The sequence below is a fragment of the Aulonocara sp. 'chitande type north' Nkhata Bay genome, linkage group LG3, assembly GCF_057382095.1.
Source record: "Aulonocara sp. 'chitande type north' Nkhata Bay isolate Kocher_YH1m ecotype deep benthic linkage group LG3, A_spYH_male_GT1.1, whole genome shotgun sequence".
NCBI classification, from domain to species: domain Eukaryota; kingdom Metazoa; phylum Chordata; class Actinopteri; order Cichliformes; family Cichlidae; genus Aulonocara; species Aulonocara sp. 'chitande type north' Nkhata Bay.
Genome location: NC_141346.1, coordinates 64,419,864 through 64,446,036, shown reverse-complemented (window position 1 = coordinate 64,446,036; position 26,173 = coordinate 64,419,864). Strand labels below are relative to the sequence as shown.

General features: G+C 40.9%; 1 protein-coding gene and 2 long non-coding RNA genes across 3 annotated transcripts in view; 1 reads left to right on the top strand and 2 right to left on the bottom strand.

Moving 5' to 3' along the window:
- The window catches only part of LOC147336563 (uncharacterized), a 420,745-nt gene extending 402,008 nt beyond the window's left edge, over positions 1 to 18,737 (bottom strand). The window contains exons 1-2 of the long non-coding RNA XR_015128292.1: positions 18,127 to 18,737; positions 17,474 to 17,635 (exon numbers count right to left, since the gene is read on the bottom strand). This is a non-coding gene — a long non-coding RNA (uncharacterized LOC147336563). The remainder of the gene's footprint in view (positions 1 to 17,473; positions 17,636 to 18,126) is intronic.
- Positions 11,327 to 12,751, top strand: LOC147336564 (uncharacterized). The gene is made up of 3 exons (XR_015128300.1): positions 11,327 to 11,380; positions 12,105 to 12,262; positions 12,694 to 12,751. It is a non-coding gene; the product is annotated as an uncharacterized LOC147336564 (long non-coding RNA).
- A 3,900-nt stretch (positions 18,738 to 22,637) lies between the features above and the next one.
- LOC147336562 (uncharacterized) lies at positions 22,638 to 25,428 on the bottom strand. The gene has a single exon (XM_086285456.1). It carries the CDS (start codon positions 25,426 to 25,428, stop codon positions 23,092 to 23,094), a length of 2,337 nt encoding a protein of 778 aa, XP_086141582.1. The 3' UTR covers positions 22,638 to 23,091.
- Between the last annotated feature and the right edge of the window lie 745 nt (positions 25,429 to 26,173).

Genomic DNA, 26,173 nt, shown 5'->3' with positions numbered 1-26,173 from the left:
GGTTCCGTTCTATCCCCCCCGCCGTCCCGATCCCGGCTTCCTCGTGTCATTGTTTCCCCGGATTTTTAGTTTCTGTTTTGCTCTCTACTTTCCCCGGGTCGCCTTTCGTTGTTTTAATAAAGTGTCTTTTTGTTAGCTCGGAGTCTGCGCCTGGATCCTTTCGTGCCCGCGCACCACGGCGCATGACAATCTAATGACACCGCAGGGACCTGCGCCCCAATGAAACGCCCTAAGAATAGGTTAAAACCCTCACTGCCCTTAGGACAGATCCCTTTCCATTTTAATACTAGTATGATATGTCTGCGCAGACTAAAGTTAACTGGCCCAGACACACACATAGATTATACAAAGGATAACTATACATTCTTCTCTGACTCCCCAGGTGCACGCTGTAATGAGACATGGCTAGCTGTCTCTGTGGCTGAAGTTTTATCATAGCTGGAGGAACACACACACAGTTCAAGTTCGAGCAGAGAATCGATCATTGTTCCCCCAGAGGGTGTCTTAAATGATACTGACTGGGGGGAGTTAGTTAAATCACACATGGTCACGCGCCTAACTAGAGCAATCCCTAACGCTTATTGGATGTGCAATAATACCCTTAGATTAGCTTTACCTGTTAATTGGACCGGTACCTGTGGTCTAGTAACCGTTGATGTATGCTGTACTTTCATTCCCAATAATACCGCCCCTAACAGTTCATTCACACAAGCTATGAATAGACTTGAAGCATTGAAGATAGAACTAATTGCCAATACAGGTCACGGTCAGTGGCTACATAAGTGGCTACAGGACACGTTTGGAAGATGGAAGGAACTAATTGTAGCCTTTGTAACCGTTGTAGCATGTATTATTTGTTGTTGATAATTATTGTCTGTTGTGTGATACCATGTATACGCTCTCAGAATTTTTGATATTAAGCTTGCTCGAAGGACCAGTTACATTTATGATTTGTTTTATGTTTATGATTTGTCTTTATATTATGTTATTACATTCTGTCTTTATACTATGTTATCATTTCATGATAAAAGGAGGGAACTGTTGTGATATTTTGATACCACGGTAGCATTTACAGGATATTGTTTTATTGTGATATTATACAGAAAAGAGTTACTCAATAAGGCCCATTTAATAGTTGTTTTTCTCTTTCTCTCTGACCCAAGAATTGATGTGTAAGACTCACAGGCTGGTACCCCAAGGTCGAAAAAACCACAGAGACGAGACCACTTCCTTACTCCCATCCTCCCTTCTTTATCTCTTAGAAAAAGGCTCGTTAAAGGCCAGGTGGTTTGTTTCAGAATTCACTAATGAAAGAACTCTGTATTCTATGTCTAGGAGTGTATTTTGCTGGGATGATCATAAATTGTAGCTGAACTGATAAACTACACAAAGGATACTTCTCTGCTCACAAGGCAGGAAGACGTTTCCTTATTTGGTCTGTACCGGTTTGAACTGGGAAAGCTGACACACGAACCTTTTTTTCCTCTATATAAGCTGTTATGTACTAAATAAACCTTTGAGTCGATTGGGAAGGCAACCTAAAGCAGTCTCTGTTTTCTTGTTCTCCCAAGCTGCTCCCGAGCTCGTACTAACACGCTGAATGGCATACCTGAGTGTTACTTTAAATAATTAGGAATCTTAGAAGGAAAGGACAGAACTCTGCTTATCGCTCGTGCCTTGGAGGGAAAACCGGGATGGACATTTTTTCCTTCATATTTTATCTCAGGAATCCAAATCAGATGCTTTAGAGCAGGGGTCGGCAACCCTGGGCACGCGTGTCACAGCTGGCACGTGAAGGGTTAGCTGATGGCACGACCATAGCTGGACTGGCCATCGGGCATACTGATGGTGATTTTTTATTTTTATGGGCCGATGATGTTTTTTTATTTTCTTGTAATGGTATAAACAATGAAAGGTGGTGGATTGGCCGGATGCTGATCGATGTGTAAAAATAAGTCAGTTGTTTGGTGGTGGCTATGGCGGAGCTTCCACAGAGGCAGCAGGTGGATGAGGGAAGGTGAGGCAGGAGGAGCAGAGACCTGAGGTGAACTTAACTTCAGGTAAGTTATGACCTGCAGTCTATCTGGGTCAGATAAACCAAGTTTAGGTGGAGTAATAGTACATTTTTCCAAATATACTTCAAGGAAAATTTGTCTCCTGAATTTTTTAAATTAGACTTTGAGAAGGGTCTTATCTGAAAGTGTTTGAAGAGCACTATTTGCACTGTGCTGTTTGAAAAGCACTATTTAAAATGGAAGTACACACTCTAACGTGATAAGGACTTTACTGGACTTACCTTGATTTTCAGGTAGGGTGCAAGCTATCTGCATTCGCTCCAGCACAACTGCCTCTGTAGTGGTTGACACCTCACTGACCTCTCCAAAATCAAGGTAGTGTTCTGCAAACTGTGAGATTGATCATAATTAGAATGTAAAGTCTTAATTAGGTAAAGGATAGGATAATTATAATCCACAAAGCTTCAGCCTATTCCTTTTTCAGTTACTGTTACTGTACTTCTATGTAAAATGATAACTTGTGTTTTTGTTGTTGACCGAAATAAATTTCACCTCACTTAAATTCACTTAAAGTCTTAATTCTAGCTAACAAGAAATGGAATCATTTGAATAAGGGTTACCTTTAACATTAAAACTCCCCAACTGCTGGAATCCTGTTGCTTGTTGTGTTGCATAGTCTGTAACTGCCACTCCATGGTGTCTTCATGCCCTCTCATCCTCAGAAAATTCCTAGTTGAACAAAAATGTTTGTAATGAAACAAGAAATGTTTTATCTAAGAATAATACCTCAGTAATAATGCATACCTCCAGTTGAGCAGAATTTTCCTGTCATAGACACCTTCATTCCCCATGGGGTCTATGAGCAGTATTTTCTGTGCAGAAATGTTGACAATCTGAAGAAAAAGTTAATAAATTAAAAAATTACAATAGTTTGTGCCACTGAAAACGTATTTAAAAAAAACACTTTGTGCAAGAAACTGCTTCACAACAAATTATGCAAATTAATAATTATATGAACACATACCACAAGAATCCAGTGCGTACCAAAGTTCACAGGGCACAGCCACGTCTTCAACTGGGAACTTCATCTGTGGGATTGGAAGTGCAGAGTAATTTGGATTTACTTAGGTACCATGCGTCTTAGGGTGTTTTCAAATATAGTCTTCTTTAAAGGAACCGAACTCTTTCCTCAGCAACGAAAGGAGTCAACTGTTTGGACCACTTTTGAACTTTCAACATACCTTGTTGAGGCATCTGAACTGCCCAGAAAACAACGAGCTTGCAACTACTGAACAGAGCAGGTGTGCAGCATTCTGCACAAGTATACAAAAATGTTAGAGAACAGTAAATACGTTTTTTTATATATCAAAATTAGTAGGCAAAGGACATTTCTTACTTTCCTTTCGTCTCTCGATGACACGGTGCGGGTATGCATCAATGACCTGTTTTGAAAAATAGTTTATACAACAACAGCAACAATTTTTGAAGTAACTGCTTGAGTGCTGTACACAAAAACATCTAAAGGAATATAATTGCTGATAAAGGTTCTTTCTGCATATACTGAAACTGGGTATTATGATGTCACAACATCTGTGTTGTGGTTGATAACATTTTTTCCTGTTGAAGTGAATGGGTGAAACCTTAGAGTTTTGCAATATAAACCCCCCGACCTACCCGCACATTTTAAACTATTAATGGTCTCTGCACTGCAAATGCTTCAGAAGGAGCAGAACCTCGAAATCAGAATCAATAATGATAAGTTCTCTTACCTCATCAGAAACCACCGTGACCCCTGCAGTGTTCGAAAAGAGAAATCAAATAACTTTTATCTTCCAACAACTGACTCCAGGCGCCCAGTATCCTTTGCACGCCATAGCCTCTTTACTAAAAGAAAAATATAAGTTAGCTCAGGCATGCATGAGATTTTTAGTGGATAAGCTGGGTAAAGGCCGACGGGCCACAACAGGAAAAAAGTCAATACAATAGGCATGCATTTACACGCAGAGAAATAGGAAAGGTACAGCGGGTGGGCAAAATAGAAAATTACTGACAGGCAGATCCATTTCTAGACTTCTACAAGCTCAGTGCACTTTGCATGTTTCTTTATATACAATATGAGTTGAAGACTGCAAAATGCAAACAAAGTCATGCAACAGTCAATCAAGTTGCAACGTCAAACTGGCAGCAAATGACCAATGGGTCAAAAAGAGTTGTTCACTATGCCACCTTCATTTTCTAAGCTTTATTTCCGGGAGGGAAGTTCTTGTTCATGTGTTTCTGGTCCTGGAACACAATTAAACTCCTTGTGGGAGCAACAACTGTTGTCAGCCGTTTTGGGTGCATAATGAATAACAGAGGGTCTGGTATCCTCTGGACTTTGCTGGCACTGAGGGTTAGCAGTAGGATGGCAGGGGGGCATCTTCAGGTCTGTGCTGCTGTTCACTGTCTGACTGTGAGTTGGGTATTTTTCATTGTCACTGATATTTACATGGTGGCTTCTTCTGTACAGCTTGATATAGTCAATGCTTTAGTGATTTCTTAAAGTTGCTCCTTCCGTGTTTTTTTTTTTTAATCTCACACATTTGCCAGCGATGTCTTGAATGGTGTAGGGTCCTGTAAAAATCTGGATCAAGTCTTCCTCCCTTCCTTCCACGTTTCCTCATGTTCAAAAGAAGAACTTCATCTCCAACGCTGTACACAAAGTTTCTGTACTTCTGGACTTGTCTAGCATAGGCTTCCTTTTGTAAGTCTTGGGACTTTGCCATCTTTTCCTCTACAGTTTTTTTTTTACTTCTTGTAGAAGATACAAAGTCACCGTAACTCGACTCCTCAGGGAGAATGATGGAGGACAGCTAAAATTTTCACATTTTAAATCACAATTAAAATCATAATGGCAAATAATGCATTTGAAACATGAACTGAAAATCCGAACTATAATAACTCATGTTTAAAAGTAAATATACTATTATAAAGCTTTGATCACAGAAAGTCACAAAGATAGACTCCTATCATTTTGTGTATAGTCACTTTTTACTCTTGATACACTTCCATAGGTGAACACATACTGAAAGGTCTCCTCAACATTTATTACTTTACATAAAGATACAAACATAAAGTAGTAACTAGTCACTTACTTTATCTTTAAAATGTGTCTTGCATATAGAAGTTAAGCAGAGAAGATTAAAGCTGCAGCTAATATCAGTATGCACACTTTCCAATTAAGATTACATTTAATTCATGCATTATCACATGCATGGTGGTGGTCAGAGGGCCCGGTGGCGCCAGTGTCCGGCATCCTCGCCTCTGTCAGTGTGCCCCAGGGTGGCTGTGGCTACAATGTAGCTGCCATCACCAGTGTGTGAATGGGTGGATGACTGGATATGTAAAGCTCTTTGGGGTCCTTAGGGACTGAGTATACATTAAACGCTGGAGAGATTATATCTCTCGGCTGGCCTGGGAACGCCTTGGTGTTCCCCCGGATAAGCTGGAGGAGGTGGCTGGGGAGAGGGAGGTCTGGGCCTCTTTGCTTAGGCTGCTGCCCCCGCGACCCGGCCTCGGATAAAGCGGATGAAGATGGATGGATGGACTTTAATTATTAAACATTCGCACATAAATAAGTGACGTCATATTCAGTACTTTTGACAGTTCACTCTTCGGCTGCTCCATCTTACTAGGGAAATTCCATATACATAATTGTAATTTCAAAACTCAACCCCATCATTTAATTTGTTTTTGATTGAAATTGAATATTACTTAAACTCTCTTAAATTAACTTCCAATAAAAAAAGGTTTATCATTGATTGAAATTCATTCAGAAATGTTTAACGAATGAGCTGTCACAACTTTCAAGTACAAAGTTGTTATGAAGTCTGTCACATTCCCCCCCTTTTTCTTTCTTTTTTCTTTTTTATCCTTTATTTATTTATCCTTCTTATTTCACTGCACTGTATATTGTTACTCTTATTTACCTTGTACAAACTGAACTGGAATGACTGACTGTTCGCTTTATAATTTCAATAAAGTTTGGGAAGAAAAAACAAACCTCTTCGGCCGCTCCCTTCTCATCATGTTTCTAGGATGGAGCCGTTTGGAATAATGCCGCCCTCTGCTGGACAGATATCGTGTTGTCCCTGAGTCCTTCTGATCCTCAGCACTTTCTATCAGGAGACAACGCACCCAGGTCCCATTTGATGTTGTTCACTTGATGTTCTGAAGCCCAGTACAGACCTTAACACGGGCTCCATGTGGACATATTAGATTAACTGTTTTTAAGACCAGTTTCTTGAATTACATGACGGTGTGATTGTTATTTTGTGCTTTTAGTGCAGAGAGAGTCTCTGTGGAGGTTGGATGTTCTCCCCGTGTTTGTGTGGGTCCTCTCAGGGGACTCTGGCTTCCTCCCACAGTTCACAGACATTCAGGTAGTGGGGTTAGGTTAACTGGTCAATAAGTGTGAGCGTGAACGGTCGTCTGTCTCCTCACCCTGTGTTAGCTGGGATCCACTCCAGCTCGTACATGCCCGTCAGGCACCATCCTCATACCTGTTCTGGTAAATCCAGTCCTGGAAGACACAGCTCACCTGGAATCTGTGTTCATGTTATAAAATGTTACATTTCATTAGAAGTTGGTTGTATTCCAGTTTTATGTTGCAGTTTTCACTTTTGAAAGGGAAGGTTAGTCCAGCTCAGTCAGATGCTGAATGCTCTCTTTCAGTACGTTGTTGTATTAAACGATGACTCAGCAGACGACACATTGTAGCCATGTTAAAAATCATGCAACAGACCCTTGGTCACGATGTCATTGTGGGGATGTCTAAAGGCTGGGTTCCTTCTAATAACCGTAACAAGTGTTTATGGCGCTCCTTGTGATGCTGGGTAAAAGTTCAGCCTCTGCGACCTCGACGTGTTTGAAGTTATCCACAGGGTGCGAGGTCCACTTCAAAGGTGTTCTATGTTAGATGTTGGTCAGGTTAATCAAAACGGAAACTGTTGAACGTTTCAGAAGTTTACACATTAACCAACATGGTCCAGCACTAAACATCGTAAAGCCCTTAGTTTATGGAGAGAGGATGCTGCCATCAAATTCAAAATGGGCTAATATTTTTCTTTAAATGTTTCATTTTCTCACTTTGTTTAAAATACTGGTTTATAGGATTTGCAAATGATTGAATTCTGTTCTTAATCATATTTAACACAGCGGATCAAATGTAGGGAAGTGGGTGTTATATTCAGATTGCGGGATACATTTAGGAAATGTAAAACTTTTGATGTCAATGTTGTTTATTTGCAGGGTTTAAAAATAAATGTGTTTACTGTTTGAAACTCATACTTGGCCTTCTACTCTTCATGGCTACTTAACCAAGCTAACAGGGTGGACAGTCTGAGGAGCTGGGAAAGAAAAGCGTCTGAACTGCTTTAAGTGTCTTGAAGATGTTTTATTCAAGAAGTTTCTTCAGTTTTTGTTTTTTAATAAACACCATATACACATTTAAGTTCAGGTTTTAGCAGATATAACACATTACAGTTAGCACGTAAGAGATTTGGGAGAAAATTCTTTACAAAAACATAATTCACAAGACACTTATTTGTGACATACGTATCTATTGACATATAAAAGACAATTGAACAAAGGCTAACTAACATCTGGGCAATAAAACAGAATGAATAGAGAATATTAGTATTTATACATATATAAAACTCTCTGTGACGACCTTTACAATGTTTTTGCAGGTGGAATGAGAGACATGAATAAAGTGCAATATGCAGTAAATGGAACAATGTGCATTGATGTTACAGATCGTGAAAAGTAGTGAAGTGAATTTGTTCATAACAAGCAAAAATCAAATATGTTTGAAACTGACCACTAAATGCTAACCAGAGGTGTCAAAAGTGCACATTCTTACTAAAGTTTAGATACCTCGGGGGTCTGACCGTTGTTGTAGCACTAATAAAGTGCCAACGTAATCAGTGTAAGCAAACTAGATGATTCCTACAATTATATACTTATTAACAGCAAATTTAGACATGAAAGACTCTGTACCAACCTTTACGATCCACTTGCAAGGTTTTCACAGTCGATGATCCATGCAGGAACGTATTTCCACCTACCATGGAGGTCACGTGTTTCCGGTTACTGTGGAGCTCCCCGGTGGCTGCAGCCAGACCCTTCTAGGTTAGTGTGGAGGTCGCAATATTAGAACCATTAGCAGGGCACTGTGTGTTGCAAATGTTGGTAAATCAGTTTGTGCACATAACTGAAATGTTCCCCTGTCGATGTTTAGCACTTTGACAAAGGAGCAAAGAGAAATTCCCACGTCTTCCACACAGTTTTCTCTGTGTGAACACAGACAGTGGTTCTTGTACCCAGTTTGTAGGAGCTGGGATTGGACTCCACCACAGCAGCCTCTGTGTGGGATAGATGCAGTGTTCTGTAGTATAAAGCACTCTGTCTGGAAGCTGGACTCTCCAAACCAGCAGTCATCGTCTAACATCTGCCTTCTTCAGCTGTAACCGTGTGTTTCTCTTGTAAACTTGGCTCTGATCATATGTGCTGTAATATTCCAGCTTTGCTTCCCGATCGTGCTGCACAGTCTGCACATGCTGGCCGGCTCCCCCAAGCTGAGAGCAGTGGGACTGCGCCTCATGACCGCTCTGTGGAAAAAACAGGTTTGCAATAATAACGCATTACTATAAATTCAAATTCAAATTCAAATTCAAATTTTATTTGTCACATACACAGTCATACACAGTACGATATGTAGTGAAATGCTTGGACAACTGCTCGTGACCTAAAGAAAACAAAAAAGGAAAAGGCTATGAATAAGATAGGAAATAAATATGAAAAATTAAAAAGGGTAAATTTAACTAGGAAGGAATAAAATATAAATTAAGGTTAAAAATGAAATAACTGTACAACACACTGGGAAAGAATAAGATAAAATATATAAATTAAATTGAAAATAAAATAACTGTACAACAAAATACACAATACACAGTATAGAACTATATAAGAATGTATGAACAAAATACACAAGAAGTATAAATAAATATATACACAATAACAGCAGCAGTGATTTAAGTGATGAAGTGAAAACAATGTCCAGAATGTCCAGTGTGTGTGTAAGAACCATATGTGTGGGTCAGTACTGTGTGGTGGTATGATTGTGATTGAGAGACCGTATCGCCTGCGGGAAGAAGCTCCTCCTCAGTCTCTCTGTGTTGGTCTTCAGGGAGCGGAATCGCTTTCCTGACCTCAGCAGAGAGAACAGTCTGTTGTTGGGATGGCTGAGGTCCTTCACGATCTTCCTGGCCTTGGTCCAGCACCGCCTGCTTAGATTGAGTGCAGGTCAGGGAGCTCGGAGCGGATGGTGCGCTCAGCTGATCGCACAACCCTCTGTAGAGCTCGTCTGTCCTGCATGGTGCTGTTCCCGAACCAGGTTAAGATGTTTCCCGTCAGGATGCTCTCTATGGTGCAGGAGTAAAAGTTCCTGAGCACCTTGGAGGGCAGTTGGAAGTCTCTCAAGCATCTGAGGTGGTAGAGACGCTGACGGGCCTTTTTCACCACGGTGTTGATGTGACAGGACCATGACAGGTCCTGCGTGATGTGAACTCCGAGGTATTTGAAGCTGTCCACTCTCTCCACTGGGCACTCGTTGATGACAGGGGTCTGGTAGTTCCTCTCCTGCTTAGTGCTGAAGTCCACTATCAGCTCCTTTGTCTTACTGACGTTTAGAAGGAGGTTGTTCCTCTGGCACCAGTTCTCCAGATTCCTAATCTCCTTCAGGTAGGCCGTCTCGTTGTTATCCAACACGTTCTCACTCCCAACTCGTCAAACGTGTGACGCATGCTCAGGCTCCCTCTGCTGCACTTATGGACGCGCAGGGTACCCCCCTCGCGTCGGGAATTGACGTGAAGGGTCCTCCGATTGAAGAGATTGCCGCGGAAGAGCCTGTTGTCCGTATATTTATATATTTCCGAAATCACATTGTAGTGACGTATACTGAACACAATAAATTATATACTGTAAACAACTACCTGAGAAACAGGTAGAACGATACTTTTGTATGGTTTATTGCATTTATGGAGGGAGCGGTGTATGCTGCGTAATGGCACAGCTAGCGACTGGGTGACTTTATTCACCCGCTTCGGCTGTTATCAGTCCATACTCTGGCTGGAATCCGGTGGATATGCAGTGTGTACAGGTAAGACCGTTTAAACGGACAGCATTTATAGAATGACTATTAAAAGTCAGCGAGTGTCAATAATGTTAATGTGGTTATGTTAGTAATACACCGAGTGCTAATATAACAGCTTTAAGATGCATTTGTAGATGTTATTACGTGTTTTACCGTCTTTATGGTGCTAGCTTAAAGTTACGGTGTAAACGTTAGCTTATATTGGAGTAAAGCTGTTACTGTTTAAACGATGTTAGCACAGAAATATTAGCTTCTGTCATGACTGATGAAGTTACTAGTTAATAAAGTTTCCAGTAAAGTGTTTAATTGCAGCCACAGATTGACAGCAAATATCTCGATTAGCTTCAGTGCATCTGTAATAAATATGTGCAAGTTTCAGTGCTTCGTTTAAACTGTATGATACTTATACTGACCCAGGGTCAGTGTAAAATACAATCCTAGCTGTGTGAACAAAGCCTGGCTCCTTTAATCCTGCATGACAAACCTCAGGATGCAGGTTATTATTACTCTTTCCTGCAGGCACACCTGTCACACCTGAGAGTCAGCTAGAAACTCACAGTGACGTGGACATCATGCAAAGACTGCCAGACTCTGTAATACTGCAAATGATCAGTGACTCAGGTTAACACTAAACTTTAAACAGCACCTCTGTGTCTCTGTGTGCTGAACATCTAGGATTGAGTCAGGCTGCATTGAGTGTGGGACTTTAATGTGTTAAAAGCAGGTTGAAGACGGCTCAGAAACATTTGAAGATTAAAATTTAGCATTATGGCTGCTGGTGGTTTGTAAAGCCTCTACTCAGCTGTATTTTTGTTACTAATTTATGTTTGTTGTTGTTTAACACAGATTTCAGAAGAGCAAATATGCTTAATAGTTTAACTAGATTTCATTTGTCAGTGTGGGACTGCTGAGTCACCTGAAGAACTCATTTCATTCATTCTCCACATGATGTTCATTTACAGAAATGTTTCACAGGAACTGATTCCTCCTAAAAGTTGAACTAGTGTGTTTCCATAGATTACCTCTGTATGAATGTACTTCTTAAATGAAGGCAAGTGTTTGTCCTTTTTTGTTCCTCAGGTACAGTACGTGATATCAAGGGCAGGCGGTCATCACTGGGGAAGACAAGAAGCAGACGTACTTCCAAGAGGGAGCTGCAGTGAGGTCAGAGGTCAGAATCTGAAACAGCTCAGGTTTATATTTTAGAGGTTCTAAAAAATCAAAATGTATTTATAAAGAAACCTTTAAATAATAGTCATAATTATGATTATTATAAGAAATATCAAACATTTAAGTGGATTTTCTGTTACACATATCGTGTTAGCCCTGCAATAAACTGGCAGCCTGTCTTTGTCCTGTATCAGCTGGGATAGGCTTCGTCCTCCCGCAACCCTGAATTGGATACATTGTATTCCAATTATGTAATCTGATCATTTACAAACTCGAGGTATCTAATCAAAATGTAAGTAATAATTATAAAATGGGAAAGCAGAAATAAGTGTGACATAAATGTAAATGTGTGAGCTGACATAGAGGACAGCTACATGTAGTCTGAAAAACCTTTGTTGTCAAGTTTGCAGGTCTATCAGCACGAGACATTCTTACATAGAAGAGACGTTAAAGTCTCTGACTCAGTGAAGCATTATTGGTCCCGTCTGTTTGGATAAATATAGTAAGCTGATGTATGTCCATTTATTGACACATTTTCTTAAGTGCTTATCCAGTTCAGGATCACAGTGGAGCTGCAGCTGGATATGTTCACTAAATAAACCTTATAAAGTTAACAATAAACCTGCATCCATGTACGTTGTTGTCCACAGGATGAGAAAATCAAACTGGAAGACTGTGGAACATGTTAATAAATGTTTGTGTGTTTATGCCTGTGTCTTTCACAGGAGGCGCTGGAAGGTTTCCCTAATAGTTCCTGGTGAATCAAAGCAGAACCATAAAGGTTGCTGGACTGCATGATGGCCTTACCCCTGAGCAGTCATCCTGTTAAAGGAGGAACCAGTTAGAAGCTGTTTTCAAAGTAGCTGAGCAGATTTCATCTCAAGTAAGCAATTAACTGTTTGTTCGTTTGTTCTGCCACTTAAAGAGCATTTAAGGACGTCTTTTGAGTGTCCAGTTGAATTAATTCTACTGGCTCTCATGGTCATTTGTTATTATAGACATATTTTTCATGTTCATCCAGCTATTTAGTAAATTCTATCTATTTAGTAATATCTGTCAGCTATAAAATGTAATATAAATATAAAAATATCTAAATATCTCCTGTCCTTTATGTTTTAATGATGTCTAATTAGTCTGTTATCGTGTTACATTAGCATTCCTCACATATCAATGAGATGCTGTACAGTACAATCCTACTGACACAGCAGAGGGATAACGACGGCTATTCAACATCGTTACACGACACATTCGAGCTGCATGATGCAGACAAAGTGACTAAATCATCTTTTTTGTGGTTTATTGTCTTCAAACCAGCAGACAAAGCCGATTGCAGAAGATGTCAGAGAAGAACTTCAGGCCGTGGACTGAAAAGGTATTTTTTTCTTGTTATCAAAGACATTTGGAGTGGCAGCTTGCGCTAAAGTAAAGCTTACAGTCTAAGAAACCACAGTGTTAATGTTCAGCACAAAGAGAAAAGCTCACTTGTTTGAATTTATTTACAATCATAGTTTTATAAATTCTGACTGTAAACATCTTTTACAGCTTTGGTATTGTTTGACACTCGATATCAGGTGATAGGGTTTAATTTAAAGGTTTCTGTGTCCCAATGAGCCATTTACACTGACCAGTGTCAGTTTAACTGTAACACATTCATTATTTAGATTCAACAAAGAAATAACTGAATGTAAAAAATGGCAGCCCTCAGGCAGGTTTATAGAGATACATGCATGCATTATGAAATTTATGTATCCCAGATAATTGTTATTCATCTAGTCATGGCAGACCCACCCCTTCCTCCCCAGTTAACTGCAACCCAAAAGAACTAGTGGGGCTATTTACACACTCACAACCAGTGTGGGGTAAAAAGAGCCACCAAAAAGCTGTCAGCCACAGATGTGCTATAAGAGTTAGAAACTCTACTTATGGAGAAACTTTCTAAGTCTAACAGAGGACAGGTACTCCTGCCCAAATAACATGATATAACCCCACATACAGCCCAGCCATAAAGTGAACCAAGTCATTTAGTTAAAGACAGCATGGGACCAAATGCATGTAACCAGCCTGCACCCACCTGGCATTTCTTCCTCCTGAATTAAATGAATGGATGAAAGTTAAATGACTACAAACCTAAAGCCACTAGTTCCCACACTGCAGCTCCCTGACACTGTGTGTTAACCGTATTTAGCTTGTATCAACAGTTGTAACAGGCTAAGCCACCTGAGACACTGCATTGAATTTGTTCCTGTCTTAATGGTTTCAGCTCAGATGTTCTGCTTTTTCCTTTCAGTAGATCAAAGCAGCTCGTGCTCCTTCTGCTTCCAATTTAGAAGAAGAAGAAGAAGGTGAAGGCTTCAGCGAAGTGGCGTTCATGGTCTCAGTGAACAGTCATGGTCACACACTGCATGTGGTTTTAAAAGCAACATGTCTGTTCACCACAACAATGGAGATGTGTAATATTAGTGCAGCTACAGTTTGTTCTTGAACATCAGTTCTGTTTTCTACTTTGATCACTTAGACCAAAAAAGTGTTATTTTCAGATTCTTTCTTTTACATCTATAAAGCACCTGCTCATTTTTTTATTACAATTAGTTTCACATAAATGTTAGTGTTTCCTTTATGATCTTTTAATGCTTACACTACACTGTACATGTCTACATTAGAGACATTTCTGTTTCCTGTTTCTGTTGACTGAGAGTTGTGAAATGTTCTTTTATTTGATACACAATATGAAGTTCATAATTTTCTTACAAATAAAACTCTAATGACAAACATGAACAGCTGTGCTTATTTCTGAGACATGAGTTTTTGAATGTGTTGATATTTAGACAGTGTGCATCTGTGTGCTGAAACTAATGGTGAACCTGAGGTGATGGTCAACAGAAGGCAAATATATATCAATATAAAACAATATTGAAGTAATGTCTTTACCCTCTGCAGCGTGTGGACGCTGTGCACGCAATCACCTTATTTACTGTAGTAAACATGCACCGCTAGCTCACGTGACTGACTGTCTCCATGGTTACATCGTATATTATTAGCTATGTAAACAGCTTCCAAAGATACCGCCATAGCTCTCTGCAGCTGTAACACTTTCACACTTTGAAAATCATTTCATGTTTTTGATAGTTATGAAGACAGAATATGTTTTTAAGGTCATGCTAGGCAGTTGCTATGGTGGTTGCTGTGAACTTGGGTGGACCGCGTCCGATTCCTGTTATTAGCTATCCGCCGCAGGAAGGCTGCGTTCCATTTACAAGTAGTGACAGTCTGCCGCAACTCGAACTCAAACCCCGCTTTGTTCTTTAATTATAGGCCTTTTATAGCCGTTCATGACACGCACACACACACATAAAGCACTTTGCCTCACCATGAGAATGCAAGTTTACCTAACCTAACCTTAAAGTATCTGATCTAGGATAGAAAAATGAAGCAACCAGAGATTTAATGATGAAGACTCTGGGTTCTGTAGTTCACGTTTTACAGTCCTGAATGACTCTTTGCATATGATTTATTGAAGAGGAGTTGCTGTTTCATTTTTTACATTGTTGCCGTATTATATCACGAATAAGGTTCACCTGCTGGGGGTTTGATGGATCAGCTGGACAATACAGTCAAAGACAGACTTCATTCATCATATGCAAGAATCCTAGTTGGATTTTTGTTGTCACTCATGTTTTTGAACCAAATATTGAAAACAATTCTGACAGACTGGATACCTGGTCAGGGTGTACATTACCTTTCACTCAAGCATCCCAGGACAGAGCCCTGCCCCACCATGAGCCTGGGTGGATATGTGGTTATAATATAAAAGGACCAATACTGAATATGAATATTTCATGAAAATTGAATTATAATACAAATTAGTAATAAGGGTTTCTCTGCGCCCTTATCTACCCCATACTCAAAGAGCTGCGGGCAGAGAGGGTGACAGGCGAGGATGGCACTGAAGAGAAGATGCTCGGTTTCTGGAGTCTCCTGGTCCTGTCAGTATTAGTAGGATGCATCTGCTGTGTCTTCTCGTGGATGCTCACCTACCTTGACTCGTTCCAGCCTGGTATGGATTTCCCAACACTGCGGACAGTGGCCCACGTCAGAGACGTTTAGTATTGATTACATATGTCTGAATTGCTAACCCTAACCCTAGCTCAACAGACCACACTGCCCTGGACTGTCAGTATTATTACATGCTGTGAACATAAGTACCTTTGATCACAGTTTATGTTGTAAAAGAGAAGGAATATTGGAAAGAAAGATCAACATTGTGATATTATTTCTTCCAAACTGACCAGAAACATGCTTGTCAGACTCTCACAGCAAAGGATCAGACTCACTGTGCATGACAGCTCAGGCCAATGATGTCTGTTAGATTGTCAGTCGTTTAGTGCTTCTGCACAGTTAGGGTCACCGTCTCTATTTCAGAATAATTAATATGCGGAAAACACTAAAAGTTGATTGTCTTCCAATATTCTAACATAATTAAAGAACTTTGACTTTGTAAGTACATATTATTAGTCCTAATGCCAGTATGAGTCTTCATAACTCCTGCTTTGAAATACTGAACTTTAAAATGTACCTGATGAAAGATCATTTACAGTGGCACTCTGTCAGGATCATTCTGACTGTAAGATCACTGTATTAATCTGAATCCTTCTGCAATGTGCTGTGAATGAATGCTGATGCAACTCACTGTGGGAAAGCTGTTAATAAAATGAATCTGTGACACATGCAACACATTCACAGAGGAAGACGACACAAAGGGAGGACACGCAGAGGCTGTGTTGAAGTCAGAAATCCAAATCTTTATTAAAAAACAGGCGGCGGTAACAAACAGGAAGACAAGCAGTCCATCAAACAGTCTACAGGGTCAAACATTCAGAGAATTCAAACAGCAGTAAAAAATAACTGGAACTGAAAAACTTAAAGCAATGTGTGACGCAATAAAAGGAAGCAGCGCAGTATATTCACTGAATTATCATCAATTACAAAAGAGAAAAACGACGATTTCTAAGGATTATTTTCTTAAATGCAGTTAGAGTGTGGCTGGTAAAGATGGAAACATACAGAATGTAAACTGTGTGAGTTTGTGAACTTTGTTAGTAACAAATGAGGTAAAAACCCAAAACAGACAAAACACAGAAAGAGGCTCTCAGTATTCATTAATAATTAGAAAGAAACATTCTGGTCGTGGATTTTTACAGTCTTAGTTCCTCTCGCTGTCATCATTATAATCATCATGATCAATGGCGAGGTCCTGAGGTGGGCGGGGCTGTCTCTGGTGATGTCACCATGAAGGAACAGCATCTGGCACATGTTGCTGAAACATCTCAGTACACTGGTGTAGTTTCCTCTCCAGCTGTTGGACATGTGACACTTGAACATTAAGGGGAAGAAGAAGAAACAGTGTTAGGTCAGGTAACCACATGGTTTCTAAAGTAACTGACAGGAAGTAACCAGGCCGTTAGAAATGGATGGCATGTGTTTAGAGTTACTGGAGTTGGGTAACTGTACTTACCAAAAGCAGAAGCACACAGATGAAGGATCAGATGCTGAATGTTGCAGGAACATGCTCATGTGTGGTGGTCATTCAGTGCTGCAGGTTAGACAGTCCAAGACTGATATGCTGCCCATCTGAGAGTTTGAAAACACACATGCAAAGATTTATTTTGTGTTACAGTCAAAGTTGGATGTTCATTTCTGTCCTTTAAAAATGTTTGTGTATTTGAAAGCACTAACATTTAAGGATGACTCTGATCGTCTCCTTTAAAGGGGAGACAAGTGTATCCACTGATCCACGTCACTTTACCTGGATGATGACTCCTCTCCCCCCCACTCAGAAACACTCCTAATATAACCAAGCAAATAAATAATATTGAAGATTTACTTACATCATTACAAAAACAGCAAAAACATCTCCCTTTGATTCTATTTCTCCATTCCTGCTGAACATCAGGCAACAAATATCTCAATAAATCACAGTAAAATGTAAAGCACATGTTTTCTCTGCTTTGTCTGACCTCTGCAGAGCCTCTGTCAAGAAAAACATAACTGTAAGCATAAAACAAATATACATTTCATAACACGTCACTGGACAAACCTCGGTCAGCTGATTTCCTCTGTGCAGTGCAGACGAGCATCAGTCAGCGAGTCACGGTGGTGAGATGGACTGGTGTCCTTTGTGACTCTGCTGGTTCTTCTGAGGAAACACCACCGACTCTCCACACCGTCACCATCTGTGAGCACAAACTGCTGCTCTGCTCTGCCAGCATGTAGGAATCACATATCACACACACAGGGGTGAAGAAACATCAGAGCTCAACTTTGGATACTTTAGATCTAAACAGATCAAAGCAGCTCTTAGCTTCAACAATCAGTGAGCAGACAAACAATGATACCAAACTGATTCTGTATGAACTGCAAAAACTCAAAATCTTACCAAAGCGGTGTCAAATTAATTTATTAAAACTAATGCAGATATATGTATATTTTTTTTGATAAATTAGTTTGCTAAATTATAAGAATATATTTTTATTTTTTTTTCATTTAACCATTTCAACTGAAAGAAATTAAATATTGAACAAAAATATATTGTCACATTCTGAGCATGCTCAGCACGCTGACAGACTTGAAGTTGCTACAGATTTTAAGAAGTGATAATTATAGGGAAGAAACTTCTCTTTTTCATCCGTTTAATCAAACATTTGATGCCTCAGCTGTCTCAGTCTATAGCGATCTGCAACTACAACTAACCTGAGGCTTGCATTTGGCTGCAGGTGCCCCTGTACATCCTTCTCAGCATGTGGGTACCATTTAATCCCACTTCTTCCTGAGCTTTGCTTCATCACAAGACCAAAGGTGGCATCCCGTGTCACAGTCTTATCATCATCCAGAAGAAACATTTGGAGAAACATCATGGAGAAGAAACATTTACGCGCCTCCTGGTTTTGTTTTCTGATCCTGCGAAAAGACTGAGGACAACAAAGCCCAGAGAACACGAGATACACAACATCCAACATTCAGACTCAACAGCCTCCATAAATGAAGAGCACCAGGTTGGTTCAGTTATAGTAGATATAAGCATACTTCACATTACTGGGTATGAATAATAATGAGGAGGCAAACTTTGAAGATGCAGAGCATGATGTCCCATCATCAGACTGTAAACAAACAGCCACCAGGCTTCTTTGTTGCCAAAATTGATGATTCTCCCATCAGGGATCAGTAGCGTGTATTAACCTGTGGTATAAGCAGCAGTCACTGAAATATTACTGTTTCAGATAAGAAATCTAGCACATAAAAGCCAGGGTGGGAGGGATCTCTGCAAACTGACTTACCTCTGCAAGTGTGAAGCTCAACAAAAATCTGACTCTCCTGTCACAGACAAACAAAAACTGCAGCTGGGAGATAGAAAAGGCTGTCTGGGTCTTGCTGGATGTTGCTGGTCAGAGTCCCACATTAGCAGAGTGCTTCTTGGTCCCACTGACCCATGTGGACAGCGACTGTGGAGAACTGTTCTGGAAAACAGAGAAGAGAATTAAAATAACAAAAAGCCAAACAGGATTTCCACAAAGACTCTCTTGGAATCAGCAATCAAAAAATCACTGGTTCATATTTCAATTAAATATGAACAGGTTCCTCAAATGTACGCAGTTCAGATCTGATTTAATTTAATTTCCTTCACACAGCACATTCGTCCAGGCTGACAGGTAAACATAGAATTAATCTCAGGTAACATGACTCATAGTAGAGATTCAGTAAGAAAGATTGCAGGCTCTAATATTATTACCACACAATCCAAGGACACACCAACAGCTCAGATTTCTAGAACTATTTAAACAAATGTCTTCTGAATATTCAATTCAGGTTCACAGTGGGAGGGGGGTGTCGTGGAATTTTTTTAATAAAGTCTGCAACACAGAAAGAGCTGTGATCAAGCTTTTTATTACTGCACCAACACACATCAAACATCACAGTTCAGTCATGTCAGCGCTGCCACAGAAGTGGTGCTCCTCCTCCTTTATGCATTCCAAGGAAGAGGGAGGAAGTTACAAACTGATCCTACCACACTTCACGTGTCTCGCTATAAAACCTAACGCATCAATGGTTATGCTGTTTTGTGCCCTTGGCCTTATCAGCACCTGTAAAGGGAGTTGTTTTCTCAAACTGCTGACGCTGAAGTAAGTTCATCTAGTTTTAGAAACTTTCACTGAACAGTAACAGTGTCACAACTAAGCATATGCATAAGCACTTAAATACTTTAAATGAGAATAACAGAAAATTTCTATTACAGAGGCTAGAGCCTGTCCCAGTAGTCATAGGTAGAGCACACCTGGACAGGTCACCAGTCTGTCAGAGGACTAACACAGAGACAGACATCAGAGTAACAAATCTATTTAAAATTAATGTAAGTTTGCTGCAGCTGTATGTATGAATCATGTGTTTCTGTGCTCACAGTCCACCTCTCAGGAACCTGCAGTTCATTTTAGTCAACTTTAAACAGACCTCACAAAAGGCTGATGTGGCTGGATCAGTAGTCTGATTTAAGTACGATACCTTTGGCCAGGGATTAATCTGGTGCATCGCTTCACTGCAGTCTTACGTATTTTCCCCACACCTGAATAAAAAATACTGATATATACAAATAACAGCTTCAGCTGATGCAGCCTGACTCAATCCTAGATGTTCAGCACACAGAGACACAGAGGTGCCGTTTAAAGTTTAGTGATAACCTGAGTCACTGATCATTTGCAGTATTACAGAGTCTGGCAGTCTTTGCATGATGTCCACGTCACTGTACGTTTCTAGCTGACTCTCAGGTGTGACAGGTGTGGCAGCAGGAAAGAGTAATAATAACCTGCATCCCGAGGTTTGTCATGCAGGATTAAAGGAGCCAGGCTTTGTTCACACAGCTGGGATTGTATTTTACACTGATCCTGGGTCAGTATAAGTATCATACAGTTTAAACGAAGCACTGAAACTTGCACATATTTATCATGGATGCACTGAAGCTAATCGAGATATTTGCTGTCAGTCTGTGGCTGCGATTAAACACTTTACTGGAAACTTTATTAACCAGTAACTTCATCAGTCATGACAGAAGCTAATATTTCTGTGCTAACATCGTTTAAACAGTAACAGCTTTACTCCAATATAAGCTAACGTTTACACCGTAACTTTAAGCTAGCACCATAAAGATGGTAAAACACGTAATAATATCTACAAATGCATCTTAAAGCTGTTATATTAGCACTTGGTGTATTACTAACATAACCACATTAACATTACTGACACTCGCTGACTTTTAATAGTCATTCTATAAATGCTGTCCGTTTAAATGGTCTTACCTGTACACACTGCATATCCACCGGATTCCAGCCAGAGTGGATTCTGGAGTCTTCCCACGCTCCTGTTAGTGATCCTCCATCTGGATGGATGAGAACAACCTTCTGAACAATCTAGCAGGAGATGGCCCATATCTATGGGACTGATTTGTGCTGATAACGCCCATTGTATGGACTGATAACAGCCGAAGCGGGTGAATAAAGTCACCCAGTAGCTAGCTGTGCCATTACCCAGCATACATCACTCCCTCCATAAATGCAATAAACGATACAAAAGTTTCGTTCTACCTGTTTTTCAGGTAGTTGTTTACATTATATAATTTATTGTGTTCTGTATACGTCACTACAATGTGATTTGGAAAATGTCTAAATATACCGACAACAGGCACTTCAATCGGAGGACCCTTCACGTCAATTCCCGACACGAGGGGGGTACCCTGCGCGTCCATAAGTGAAGCAGAGGGAGCCTGACCATGCGTCACACGTTTGACGAGTTGGGAGTGAGAACGTGTTGTTAGTTCAGCACACTCAGTGTTGCATAAAGACATGCGAACATGCCATCATCCATTCTGGAGCCTACTTTTAAAAAGAGCGAGCTGTTTATTCTGGCTGAGTAGCAAACAGAACCAACCATGAAAACCTAAACTGGGAAAACACTCGGAAACCTTGAACACTGGGAATATGGAGACACAGGGGGTAGGTGAACAGACACTCTGACAAAGGACAGAGGAAAACAGAGAAAATATATATAAGACAAGAAGTAACACAGACACCCTTTTCGGTGACAAAAATGAGAAAATATCCAGTGAAAGGCAGTTCTCTTGGAAAAACTGCCTTATTGATGTCAACGGTCAGAGAAAAATGTCTGATAGGAAGGCAACCGTAGCTCATACAACCATTTGTTGCAACCAAATGCAGAAGAGCGTTTTGGTCAGCTAAGAACAGGAAATTGAAGCTACAGTTCTCAAAAATTGACATGAGAAGATTGGATAAATGTTGCCTGGTCTGATGAGTCTTGATTTCTGCTCTGACATGCAGATTGTCGGGTCAGAATTTGGCATAAATAGCATGAAAGGATGGATCCATGCTGCCTCATGTCAGCTGTGCAGACTAGTGGTGGTGGTGTCACTGTGGGGGGGAGGGGCGGTATTTTCTTGCTGAAACGTTACATAGTGTGTGTGTGTGTGTGTGTGTGTGAGAGAGAGAGAGAGAGAGAGAGCTTGAGAGAAGCTGAGCTTTTTTCAAAGTGATTTGAAACAAACTGCAGCAATAAGGGCAAACTAGTGCACAGTTATGTTTACGTGAGTGTTATTTTGTATGCATTTGTACAGTTCCATAACTGTGAGAATACATTGATAGCATTTAACTCTAGTAACAGGCCTTTGTACCAGTAAGCATGAAAAAGAAGGGAAAAGAACTAGTATGTAAGCACTGACTAGTACTGTAAAGTATATGTGTATATAGGGCAATCGTGGCTCAAGAGTTCGCAGTTCATCCTGTAATTGGAGGGTTGCCAGATTGAGCCCCGCCTCCGACAGTCTCGGTCGTTGTGTCCCGGGGCAAGACACTTCACCCGTTGCCTACTGGTGGTGGTCAGAGGGCCCGGTGGCGCCAGTGTCCGGCAGCCTCGCCTCTGTCAGTGCGCCCCAGGGCAGCTGTGGCTACAATGTAGCTGCCATCACCAGTGTGTGAATGTGTGAATGACTGAATGTAGTGTAAAGCTCTTTGGGGTCCTTGGGGACTAAGTAAAGCGCTGTACAAATACAGGCCATTTACTGTGCGTGTGTTTATGCTCAAGTGTATGAATAAATTAGTCAGTTTTAAACAGTTGCAATTTAAACAGTAGAAGAGTGGCACTATATTTATATATTTATAAAGAATTTCAAACAACAATTAATTGATGCTCAAAGCAGGTTTATTTAATTAATATCCAGATTTCCAATTAGTTCCGAATTCATTCAGCAGCAAATCACATCACCAGTCACTTCAAGGCTGTATGTATTATTGTAAGGTAGACCCTACAATAATACATACAGAGAACCCAACAATCATATGACCCCCTATGAGCAAGCACTTTGGCGACAGTGGGAAGGAAAAACTCCCTTTTTACAGGAAGAAACCTCCGGCAGAACCAGGCTCAGGTCGGGGCGGCCATCTGCTACGACCGGTTGGGGTGAGAGAAGGAAGACGTTTGTTGTAGGTCTGATTGAAGGACTGATGTGATGGTAAGTTGTCTGCTGCTCCGCTTTGAATATTGAGAGATTAGTTGATGGATTTCAAGCCAAATTGTGCCCAAGTTTAAGACCACATTCATTGGTTGTTTTTGTTGATGTTATTGTTTTGGGCTTTTTTTCCACAAGAATTTCTAGCTCCCCTAGAATTCTGGCCACCCAAACGATGATTGCTGCTGAGAGAGCACAAGGTTTTGTCCCCCTGTACTATTCATGTCAGTGCAGGGGGTTCTCCTTGAGAGGCCAGGGTCGAAAAAGGGATGCTTCAGAACTTCCGAGGGTGTTATGCGCTGATTTGCATCCAAGGCCAACATTTCATTGATTAGCCTTACAAATAATGATTGGCCATTTTCCGGTCCTCGCCTAACTTTCAGCAGTTGTTCGAGGTCATCGAGACGCTTAAGTTTTATATATCGAGTTTCCTTGGATCGATAATCTGTCTCGTATTGAAATTGTTCTTTGGTCTTAAATGTCCAGCGCTGTTTGTTGTAGTTATCCTCGATGAAATAGCAATCAGTGTACAAGCCAGACTCTAGAAGATGATCTGGTAGCTGACCCTGGGTTTCAATTATGAATTTCAAAACATCATAATCGTCTTCCCCAGGATAGAGAGGCACCCCTGTAGCAAGCTCCACAGCTACCAGCCCCAGAGACCACATGTCGATTGCTTTGTCGTATGGAATGCCAAGCATAACCTCAGGTGCACAATAACCAATTGTCCCCACACGGTCACCAGGAATCACTGCAGAAGCAGGACATGCGAGGCCAAAGTCTATGAGTTTGACTTTGACGGGAGACTCACTGCGGTTCACAACCATGATGTTTCCAGGTTTGAGGTCAGCATGCACTATTCCCACAGAACCCAGGTGGAACAGAGCATTTGCGAGCTGATGCAAAATTGGCCTGAGTTCTCTCATTGGGAGACCTCGGTTATTCCGGTCCCCAATGTAGTCCCACAGGCTTTGGTCGAGGAGTTCGAAATTCAAGCAAATGCGCTCTCCATCGAGGAAATAGCCGTTCCATTCGACAATGTTGCACCTTTCTGGATCCAAGCGTCGTAGCTGCTCCAGGATGAAAATTTCCAGTTTTGCCTGGAGCAGAATTTCAGGGTCGCTCTTGTTGACTTTAATAGCAACCGTTTTGTTGTTTTTTGTATCGCGACATCTGGTTACCAAACCAAAGCCTCCTTCTCCAAGGAAGGCCTCTACCACGTGGTGATCTCCTGAAATGGTCCCTTCCGTTATTTGAAGATCATCTTCAGAGGCAGATGGGTTGGCTGAGGTGTTGATGTCTCTTTTTTGAGGAAATTCAACTGAGTTTTGGAAACTGCAGCTGAAGTTTTGCGATCCATGACTTTTCCAGCTTGAAGGCTGCTGAGAGAGCACAAGGAGTTCTCCCCGTGTACTATTCATGTCCGTGCAGGGGGTTCTCCTTGAGAGGCCAGGGTCGAAAAAGGGATGCTTCAGAACCTCCGAGGGTGTTATGCGCTGATTTGCATCCAAGGCCAACATTTCTTTGATTAGCCTTACAAATAATGATTGGCCATTTTCCGGTCCTCGCCTAACTTTCAGCAGTTGTTCGAGGTCATCGAGACACTTAAGTTTTATCGATCGAGTTTCCTTGGATCGATAATCTGTCTCGTATTGAAATTGTTCTGGGGTCTTAAATGTCCAGCGCTGTTCGTTGTGGTTATCCTCGATGAAATAGCTGTCAGTGTACAAGCCAGACTCTAGGAGATGATCTGGTAGCTGACCCTGAGTTTCAATTATGAATTTCAAAACGTCATAATCGTCTTCCCCAGGATAGAGAGGCACCCCTGTAGCAAGCTCCACAGCTACCAGCCCCAGAGACCACATGTCAATTGCTTCATCATATGGAGTGCCAAGCATAATCTCAGGTGCACAATAACCAGTTGTCCCCACACAGTCACCAGGAATCACTGCAGAGGTGTTACATGCGAGGCCAAAGTCTATAAGTTTGACTCTGACTTGAGACTCACTGCGGTTCACAACCATGATGTTGACAGGTTTGAGGTCAGCATGCACTATTCCCACAGAACCCAGGTGGAATAGAGCATTTGCGAGCTGATGCAAAATTGGCCTGATTTCTCTCATTGGGAGACCTTGGTTATTCCGGTCCCCTATGTAGTCTGACAGGCTTTGGTCGAGGAGTTCGAAATTCAAGCAAATGCGCTCTCCATCGAGGAAATAGCCGTTCCATTCGACAATGTTGCACCTGTCTGGATCCAAGCGTCGTAGCTGCTCCAGGATGAAAATTTCCAGTTTTGCCTGGAGCAGAATTTCAGGGTCGCTCTTGTTGACTTTAATAGCAACAGTTTGGTTCTTTTTTGTATCGCGACATTTCGTTACAACACCAAAGCTTCCTTCTCCAAGGAAAGCCTCCACCATGTGGTGATCTCCCAAAATGGTCCCTTTAGATATTCCAAGCTCATCTGAGCCGAAGGATGGGTTGGCTGACATGGTATAATGTGTCTGTTTGCGCTGTGAATTGGTGAGAAACAAAACTGAACTTGTTTTGGTTTCTCTCGTAAATTGCTCTCAAAACTTCTCGAAAGGGTTTTAGTTGCTGCAGGTCAACGTCCGTTAAGCATAAAGTAACAGGTGAGCGCTCCTATTTATGGGTTTTGGGATCAAAGCAAAGTTATGACGTCAGAAAGGATCAAAGCAAAGTTACCCGTCACAAGCGATCGAAGCGATTCTAATATGTGCGCATGCGCACATATGAGAAGCGATCGAAGCGATTCTAATATGTGCGCATGCGCACACACGTGCTTGTTTGTGTAATATTGTTCACACTAAACTTGACCCTAATCAATTTAATATCAGTCAATCAAAGAAAATGTTAGTTTTGGAAAATTTTAAAATGACATAACTGACAGTTAAAACATTGTTTGTTCATGTATTTGTATTTGTATTGTCTTCGGGGTTTTTTTGCATACCATGTCAAGCTTTTCTGTATATAGTCATGTCGTAGATTTCGGAGCAAACAAGAGATTGAATTGGATTTTAATATTGCAGTGCTTGGATTTCGGATTTGGTGCTTAAAACTTCTTGAAACTGTAACCATATTTCATTCACCACAAATAACTATCTGATTGAATAGTTTTCTTATCAGATAGAGAAATAAAACGAGTCGCAAAGTCTAAAAGCAACATTTCTCTGCCTGGGCTGTACCTCTGCACGTTAGTCTGTTTCAATGTGTGAC

What these genes read in the sequence shown, in the direction of transcription:
- LOC147336562 (XM_086285456.1), bottom strand. Translation starts at nt 25,428, where the DNA reads ATGTCAGCCAACCCATCCTTCGGCTCAGATGAGCTTGGAATATCTAAA.